Source organism: Tachypleus tridentatus, chromosome 13, assembly GCF_004210375.1.
Source record: "Tachypleus tridentatus isolate NWPU-2018 chromosome 13, ASM421037v1, whole genome shotgun sequence".
NCBI classification, from domain to species: domain Eukaryota; kingdom Metazoa; phylum Arthropoda; class Merostomata; order Xiphosura; family Limulidae; genus Tachypleus; species Tachypleus tridentatus.
In genome coordinates, this window is record NC_134837.1 from 258,819,849 (window position 1) to 258,829,689 (window position 9,841).

Genomic DNA, 9,841 nt, shown 5'->3' on the forward strand with positions numbered 1-9,841 from the left:
ACAAAACAAACTTTTGATCCCCAGCGGCTCAGCGGTATGTCTGCGGACTTAAAACGCTAAAATCGGGGTTTCGATACCCGTGGTGAGCAGAGCACTGATGGCCTATTGTGTATCTTTGTGCTTAATTAAAAAACAACAACATTTACTTTTACATAAAATATTTTAAATGTGTTGAATAACAATTTATTTTCCGTTTAATGAAAATAGACTTTATTTACGTTAATATTTTACTGTTTTTTGTGCCTGATTATTTCGTACATTCAGTTAATTTAGACAATAAAAAGTTTGATAAGATGCTTTTATGTAATTGAACCGTATAAAAGACTATTTCTTTATTTAAATATGCAAACTAATATTTGAAATTTTATTAACTTCATTAATTTATCAAATTATAGTGAGGTTTAGTTTCGTACTGCTGTAGTTAGTACTATACTAGTGTTATTTGTTTTATATATATGATTATATGGTGTAATAACGGTGTGGTGTGTTATATTTTATATAATACTGTAGTAATATATAAAATTTATCTAACGTTTACTTTTGACGAAGATTATTTGTTTACAGGTGTTGTTACAGGATTGTGAGTGTGAAGTAACAAGTTTGATTCAAAATGGTTGGGGAAAAGATATGATGCCGAAAGTTAACATTGACAAAGATATTCCTGAATCGAAAAAAGCACAGATAGATTATATGAGAAAAATAGAAAAAGAAAATCTGGAAAGAGTCCGGGGTTTACAGAAGATTCGACGTAGAAATATATATACAGGTTTTTTTCTCGGAGGTGCTGTATTAGGAATCTGTATCCTTAAATTAAACTTACATGGGAAAACATTTTATATGAGAAACTAGGTGTTTAAACATTCAAAGATAATATTGATATTCTAACCATTTTAGATGTATTCGTATATACGGTTAACCTTGTTAGTTTGTTAATATGAGTAGTGATGTAGGCTTAAGGTCATGGTTAGTATAACCCTGACATTAACAGTAATCTTAAATCAATATATCCTATATACTTTTATGTGTTCCAATCAAGGTGTGTCCACTAATTTAGTATAGTTTATTGTTTGTTAACATAGTTAACTTTTCTCTAAAACGTATGGCACACCTTTTCATGGTGTGGAGAGTTTCTAAGTTTTGTAATCAAATGTAGGTGTCATATTATTATTAATAATTTTGTTGACATACTGTTGCAGATTTAATATAGATAGGAACACAATAACATGACTGAATAGGATTTTGTTAGTGATGGATTAGTAGTTACCAAAGTTGTTGGACTAGTTCTTTGTTGCTAGTAGAAAAGTTAAACGCTTCTGGAAACTATTTATAGACACAATGATTGTTGGATAAAAGAAGTCATTAATTATCTGCCTTATTGATTAATGTGTGTAATATTTTAATGTTTTATGTTAATTGTTCTATATTCCTCCTGCTTGCAACAGCTTTCCTAATTCAAGCTTTGTTGTGTGTCTAATTTATTTTCTAACGTCATCAAGTCAAGCGAGTCTCTGCTTGCCTCCTTCAGTTCTTTCAGTCTTAGGTATTAGAATATCCTAACTTTTCCTATTATCTATTTACATACAAAAATAAAATAGTTCATTTTATGCCAGCAGTTGTATTCTTGTCCTTAGGTGTTTCAATATTTACTTGTTAGCTTTTCTATCTGTGTAGTTGAACTTCATTGTCGGTTTAGTTAATAACTCATCTTAAATGCTTTTCACCATAATTTTCTATCAACAGATAGGGTCTACCTCTCTGCCTCCATGCATGAAGGCTAATCATCCTTGTATACAACTGACAAGTAATTGTTGTAGCTCTTCACACTTCTGTATAAGTGCTGTATTGTCAGCATACCTTTTGTTAGAGAACCTGTTGTTACAGTATCTGTTAATATTGGTCTCTTCTGTATGAACGAGTGTCTTATGAACCACTCTGTATACAAATTGTATAATACTAGAGTTGTTAATAAGAAGATTAGATTGGGTCAGCAGAAAACCTGATGAAATTTGTTATTGGTCTCCTGCTTAAAAAGGGACCAAGAAAAGCTGTATTCTGATACCTGCTTATGCCTATTATAGCATGCAAATCTCATGTTTTCTTATGTGTGGAACAGCATTTTGGTTTTTAATAAAATATTTTGTAATTGGAATAGATATGTTGTATAAAAAAATTATAGAGTGTTCACATTTATAGAAATGTGAAAATGATGAAAAGTTAAATGTGTTATGTGAGGCTTGGTATCTTTACTTTAGAGAAGACACTGGGTTTTTGAAGGCAGTATGGTTGAAGGCTACTAAAACTGCTGGACAAATAAAGTGGTTTTGATGCTTGAATTTTGTTTTCTTAGAACTATTGGCAATTTTATTTTTCAGGTGCTAGTTTGATTCTGGGTTTTGTGACTGGACAAATCCATATTTTAGTAGCTACAGTTGAGAGATAAAGTTTGAAATTTGACCTGGTTATTAAAGGTTATAGTTACAAGTTTTGACAGCTTATATACTGACTTGTTCATCGTTAGAATAAATTTTTTTATGATTGATTTGTGGAAGAGTTAGTTAGACAAGATGGTATATTCTGTAAACTTGATCTTTTACAGCTGGAATAGTTAGATATGACCATGACTAAAATTTTTGTTTTGTGAGTTGTTTATGTTAACATTAGGTTTGGTTCACTTTAAAAGAACAAGTTTTGTGTTCACTGAAAGTTCTTACTCAAACATTGTGTTCAATGAATAAATACAATTAAGATTGAAATAACTTTGTCTCATTAACATTCTATTTGAAATTCTTATAACTAACTTCCAATATTTCTTGAAACTGTCCAGTCTTTGTAGAAGATGTATTTTTATTCGTCAGTTTAAAGTATATTTATTGATCAGCAGAAAGCTGTAGAAAATAAAAAAACTAAGTAACCTAGTGAGGTAAAATATTTATTAAAATCTATTTTGCATTATTCTTGTGGCTTGGTGGTTGAGGTGCTTGACTGACAATCTGAGGGTGGTTCAATCTCCATCCCACTAGACATGGTTGTCCTTCAGCTGTAGGGGCAGTGTAATTTGATGATCTCCATCCCACAATTTGTTGCTAAAAGAGTAGCCTAACAGTTGGCATTGGATGGTGATGACAAGATGACTTTGCCTTCTATTTAGTCTTTCACTACTAAATTAGGGATGGCTAGCACAGATAGCCCTCGTAGCTTTGCAGGAAATTCAAAATAAACTGTTAGCCCTCTTCACATGGAAGTTCCCCCACTAATTTCTGTAGTGCTTTCAAATGTTTCCAGTTTTCATGAAGTTTTTAGCTACTCATTTCCAATCAAAATTAGTTAAAATTACAACATGGTAAACATCTCAGTGCCTTAGAATTGTATTTCTAAAGGTTATTTGCAGATATTACATCATAAAAGTATTCATGTGCTTTGTAGCAGATAAGTTGTGAATTATCTTTTAGATTATAGCTCATTTCAGTATTGGCTCACTCAAAGTTTAATGTCTTACAGAGGAGTCATTGAACAGATTATATTAAACATATTTTTAATATGCAAATCAGAAAAGTAATGCAAAAGCCACAGTCAGTATAAAGTCTTGGTGGTATGGCATCTACAAGAACTTCATTTTGATGTTTGACATTTCATATCATTTGTTGCCACTAAAAACACGTTACTTATGAGAAGGGTGTATAACGATTGTTTCTGGCACAAATTATTCATACACTGATCATAAGATTGCCCTCAGATTAGGGATTTCAAATCTCCAAAAGAGGAATATTTGTTTTACTAAATGGCATTGGAAAACAAAGGGATATAATTGAACATGGAGAACCAGAGACATACAGAAAAAAATGTGCAACAAGCCATATCCCAGCCATGGTGAGCAAAGCTTGGCAATCATGTGACAGCTCATAATCCACAAACACAATTTCAGCAGTAAACCTCAGACAAGTTAATTGATAAGGATTTCTATTTGGAAAAGTGACACAAGTTACTTGTGTACATAATACTTTTATGACACATTAATGAAAGAAAACCTAACTAAACTGTGTCAATAGTAAAAACAGGTGAATGTAAACAGATGTTGGACTGAAGAGAATATGTTAAATGTTCAAACTAGTTTCCACTGGTACTGGTTCATTATTGTGCATTTAAATTTGGTACTGGTCTATTTGTGTGACTTAAACTTTATTATATGAATGGTATTTAGCTTGGAGAAATTGGAGGTATTTGGTGACACAAAACAAAGTGTATCTTGAAAAATATATGTGTAAAAACGACTTGTTTGGGTTGAAAAATTTTTTATGTACAGGAATGAACAACGTTTCAACCTTCTGAGCCATTTTTACATATATATTTTTCTCTACAAGTGGGTTTTCTCGACATCACTGAAAGTGTATCTTGATGACTACAAGAAAACCTTGTGTTATTTTCTATTAGTCACTTGATGAAAAGGATTTTTAAAAGTGGTACACAGCATGTTATGGTACAGTTTTCAAAGGATTTCCTTTTTGTTGCTGGACACTATGCCAGTTAGAGATCAGTAGATTGGATAAAAGTTCAAGGTGAACTACCCATCAGACCAATGTTCTGGATTATTTGTACCACTCAGAGAAACTGGCTTTGCAAGGGAACAAGACCATCATAAAGCTTCCAGTTCAGTTGTTGTATATCTCAAGTACCTATAGAATGAAATGGGTATTATTGCTATCCCATGTAAAGACATACCATGCTGTAAAATCAGACCAGAATTTTCATTCAACATTTTGCAGCCATTACATCAATAATTATTCCTATGTTACCTTGTGCAAATCTTTGTATTACCACCATCCCCTTTCCTAAAAAAAAAAAAAAAAAAAGGTATGATTTCACCCAGGAGGACATGACAGAGTCAAGTAAGTATAAGCCCTGTTGGGCAGTTATTGTGGTTGGTATCAACTTGTGTGAAATGGAGCCAAAAAAACTCATCTAACTGCTGATAACAATTTTGGCAATTTGTTCTTGTTATGAGAATCCACGTTCCTTTTGTTTTTTATTAATGCTTTGGAACAGTTTTTGCAAACATTTTGGTTTTTGGAATAGAACTAGAACTTGAAGATTATGGAGAAGTACCAAAATTAAAACTAAAGTAAAACTAACATTTCTTGAAAACTTTAAAAATATTTAACTTAAACTTTCTTTATTGGACTTTCAGTCTTAAGCTTATTGATACTTAATGGCTCAGATATTATTTTTAAAAGTTTTGTGACAGTTTTGAGAATTGCAGCTTTTCAGGAAATGTTATTTTCTTCCTTCTCTTGGGGTCCGTTTTGGTCCAGTGATTATTATACCTGCCTGTAAGTTTGGAAGGTCCAAGGTTTGAATGTGTGATATTCAGCTGTGATTGCTTTAATAAAGTGATAGTCAATCTTGGTATTTGTCTAAAAGTAGGTGATCCTATTTGTCGCACCTCTGATTTAGCAAGTCTGTATTTGAGGAGTTTCACTTGGCTGTTAAGCCTAAGTGTCACATGAGATGTTATTTGATTCAACATACATTATGGTGTAATCACAAGTGAAATATGCTTTCTGAATGGAAACTGTCTTAGTTGTGATATAGAATTTGAGCTGATTTTGTCTTTTGAACTATAGGCTGTTTGTAGTTGACATAACTTGTACCATTGTTTTTGAATGGTACAGTTTATTAATTACTGTGACATTTAAAATCTCATAAATAACTAATACTTCATGCTAACACACGTTGAGACTTGGCTTTAGGTCTGAAATATAATATTACTTTCACATTATATATTTTTATTTGAAAGTATCCTTAGCTTCTTAAATTAGATTTATATTCCATATTGGCTGTCAAACAAGAAAAGTTTTTGGACGAGTTGGATGACCCACAGACCATGAAACAGTGATAAAAACTGTTGTGTATAAACTGTGCAGATGATCAGCTATCATCCTATTGGTTTGTGTGATCATAAGATGAAAACGGTGGTCAACTGCTGTTTATGTAATAAAGTAATTCCAGAACGTAAGCTGGATTGACTTAGTTGGAAACTTTTAAATATGGGAAGCAGATAATATTTTTTGTAGGCTATATTCTGTAAACACATGTTAGTGACATTAATTGTTAAATTTGGAAAGAACATAAGAGTGAATATGTTTGTAATAGTTATAACTTAAAACATATTAAACATCAGAAAGTAAACTTGAAAACTAATTGTCTTTTTTTTTTAATTTAGCAAAGGTACCTTAAAATTGTGAAAACTGCTTGTGATGAGTTAATAAGTTTAATTTTTAATTAAATATAAAGCACTTTGTTGTATGTGAGGTATAATGTTTAGGCAGAGTTTATATATTATGGTTACATTAATTAAATTAGGCTGTACAGGCACACCACCATTGTAACTTCATCTAATTATGTAATGAACTTAATCAGAAAAATGCTAAAAATCTAGAATAGCAAGTATAATTAATAATAAACAGTCATAATTATGTAACTGACACTCTGGGAAGAGTTTCTGTGGCCATTCTACCTGATGCAATCGTTCAGGTACCCTCCTTATGAAGGATGTTTTCAGTCTTCATGTAGTCCAGGAACACCCAGTGAGGTTTGACCTACTTAATGAAATTTTAAATCATAAGATGAATTGTCATTTGTAAAGCTTTGTGTAGCATGGCTGTCAAATGTAGTCAGTGTAGTTGTTACTATTATAATGTGTCTGAAACATAGCTTATGTAATGTCTTTTTTGTACAAAGATCACATTACTATAAAACTTTTAAGTTTCATCTAATAACTAATAAGACAGTATACAATTAAATATATCTGTAGTTTGGTTATAGCTATTTTGAAGCAAAACTACTGTTCTGTATTGAAGACCCAAGAAGGTAGTTTGAACTTAGTTATACTTAGCCACACCATCTTATGGTTATTTACTCTAGTCTGTAGTTGGTCTAGTGTGAAGGAATGCTTTGTTCATGTGAATGTAGAATATTAACTGTAGTCTGTAATTGGTCTAGTGTGAAGGAATGCATTATTCATGTGCAAACAGAATATTACCTGCAGTCTGTAGTTGGTCTAGTATGAAGGAATGCTTTATTCATGTGAATGTAGAATATTAACTGTAGTCTATAGTTGGTCTAGTGTGAAGGAATGCTTTATTCATGTGAATGTAGAATATTAATTGTAGTCTGTAATTGGTCTAGTGTGAAGGAATGCTTTATTCATGTGCAAACAGAATATTAACTGTAGCCTGTAGTTGGTCTAGTGTGAAAGAATGCTTTATTCATGTGAATGTAGAATATTAACTGTAGTCTGTAGTTGGTCTAGTGTGAAGGAATGCTTTATTCATGTGAATGTAGAATATTAACTGTAGTCTGTAATTGGTCTAGTGTGAAGGAATGCTTTATTCATGTGCAAACAGAATATTAACTGTAGCCTGTAGTTGGTCTAGTGTGAAAGAATGCTTTATTCATGTGAACAGAATATTAACTGTAGTCTATAGTTGGTCTAGTGTGAAGGAATGCTTTATTCATGTGAATGTAGAATATTAACTGTAGTCTGTAGTTGGTCTAGTATGAAGGAATGCTTTATTCATGTGAATGTAGAATATTAACTGTAGTCTGTAGTTGGTCTAGTGTGAAGGAATGCTTTATTCATGTGAATGTAGAATATTAACTGTAGTCTGTAATTGGTCTAGTGTGAAGGAATGCTTTATTCATGTGCAAACAGAATATTAACTGTAGCCTGTAGTTGGTCTAGTGTGAAAGAATGCTTTATTCATGTGCAAACAGTGTTAACTGTAGCCTGCAGTTGGTATAGTGTGAAGGAATGCTTTATTCATGTGCAAACATAGTGTTAACTGTAGCCTGCAGTTGGTATAGTGTGAAGGAATGCTTTATTCATGTGCAAACATAGTGTTAACTGTAGCCTGCAGTTGGTATAGTGTGAAGGAATGCTTTATTCATGTGCAAACAGAATATTAACTGCAGTCTGTAGTTGGTCTGGTATGAAGGAATGCTTTATTCATGTGAACGTAGAATATTAACTGTAGTCTGTAGTTGGTCTAGTGTGAAGGAATGCTTTATTCATGTGAATGTAGAATATTAACTGTAGTCTGTAATTGGTCTAGTGTGAAGGAATGCTTTATTCATGTGCAAACAGAATATTAACTGTAGCCTGTAGTTGGTCTAGTGTGAAAGAATGCTTTATTCATGTGAACGTAGAATATTAACTGTAGTCTATAGTTGGTCTAGTGTGAAGGAATGCATTATTCATGTGCAAACAGAATATTAACTGTAGTCTGTAGTTGGTCTAGTGTGAAGGAATGCTTTATTCATATGAATGTAGAATATTAACTGTAGTCTGTGGTTGGTCTAGTGTGAAGGAATGCTTTATTCATGTGCAAACAGAATATTAACTGTAGCCTGTAGTTGGTCTAGTGTGAAGGAATGCTTTATTTATGTGAATGTAGAATATTAACTGTAGTCTGTAGTTGGTCTAGTGTGAAAGAATGCTTTATTCATGTGCAAACATAGTGTTAACTGTAGCCTGCAGTTGGTATAGTGTGAAGGAATGCTTTATTCATGTGCAAACAGTGTTAACTGTAGCCTGCAGTTGGTATAGTGTGAAGGAATGCTTTATTCATGTGCAAACAGAATATTAACTGCAGTCTGTAGTTGGTCTGGTATGAAGGAATGCTTTATTTATGTGAATGTAGAATATTAACTGTAGTCTGTAGTTGGTCTAGTGTGAAGGAATGATTTATTTATGTGAATGTAGAATATTAACTGTAGTCTGTAGTTGGTCTAGTGTGAAGGAATGCTTTATTCATGTGAATGTAGAAAATTAACTATAGCCTGTTGTTGGTCTAGCGTGAAGGAATGCTTTATTCATGTGCAAATAGAATACTAGCTCCAGCCTATACTTGGTCTAGCACGAAGGAATGTTATGTTCTCTTTAATGTACTAATTATCATGATTTATAAAACTGTAATTCATGGTTTGTTGTGGATTTAAAGACATTAATAACAAAAGTTCAATTTTGTGAAACTTCACTGATTTCCTTTTTTAATAGATTTTTATATATCCTTTAGTTACTAATAATAAATCATCTCATTATATTAAATTTATTAAATATATTTAATTGGACTCTGTGCTTTGCTTTTTAGCTTTTTCAAGAGCATTGCACTGAAACACAAACTGTAACTCACAGTATTTATCTTGAACTAAAGTTTGTTAGTAATAACGTATGAAGAAAGAGAAATGTTATAGAACAAGGTTGAAATTTTAAGTTAACAGCCAGTAAAATCACCCTTACTTATCCAACCTTCAGTTACCATGTTACAGTATTGTTAACACCAGTGATATGATAACAATAAAAATACAGTTTTGGTCATTATTTCTCTTTGTCTATATTTGTGCATATTTTAATTAAAAGTGTATTAGGGAATTAAAGAGTGAACCTAAAACATGCTCAATAAAATTAAAGCTACTAAAACTCCAGAACTGTAAATGTGTTTCCAGCTACTTGGATCCATGTAAAGTACGGAAGTCCATTTGACCAGCACAATTGACACTACATGCTGAAGTTAATTTGACAAGCATACTTGACATTTTAAACTTTGAAAATACATGTGATTTGTATGTTGTTCTAACCATTCCAAACATGATGGTCACACTGGTATAAAAAGAAATTGATCCTTTGAAAGAACAAGCCAAAGTGATTTTTGATCATGTCAAGATTGCTAAATCCCAAAAACTTTCAATTGATTGGATGCTCGCGCAATGAAAGGAAAACTACCCACGTGACCACAATTTTCATTTAAAAAAAAAAAAACAGAGATAAAGAGCTAGTATATGCAAA

General features: G+C 32.1%; 1 protein-coding gene across 1 annotated transcript; it reads left to right on the forward strand.

The window, feature by feature from the left end:
• Positions 1 to 371: 371 nt before the first annotated feature.
• On the forward strand, positions 372 to 9,374 carry Ccdc56 (Coiled-coil domain containing 56). Its single transcript, XM_076484377.1, has 3 exons — positions 372 to 394; positions 565 to 799; positions 5,814 to 9,374. Exons 2-3 carry the CDS (start codon positions 628 to 630, stop codon positions 5,888 to 5,890), a joined length of 249 nt encoding a protein of 82 aa, XP_076340492.1. The 5' UTR covers positions 372 to 394; positions 565 to 627; the 3' UTR covers positions 5,891 to 9,374.
• Positions 9,375 to 9,841: the final 467 nt, after the last annotated feature.

Bases quoted from the DNA above. Each gene is read 5' to 3' on its own strand.
- Ccdc56 (XM_076484377.1), top strand. From the start codon at position 628: ATGATGCCGAAAGTTAACATTGACAAAGATATTCCTGAATCGAAAAAA. The intron at 800-5,813 runs GTATCCTTAAAT...TTCTTAAATTAG, and splicing joins AGGTGCTGTATTAGGAATCT to ATTTATATTCCATATTGGCT.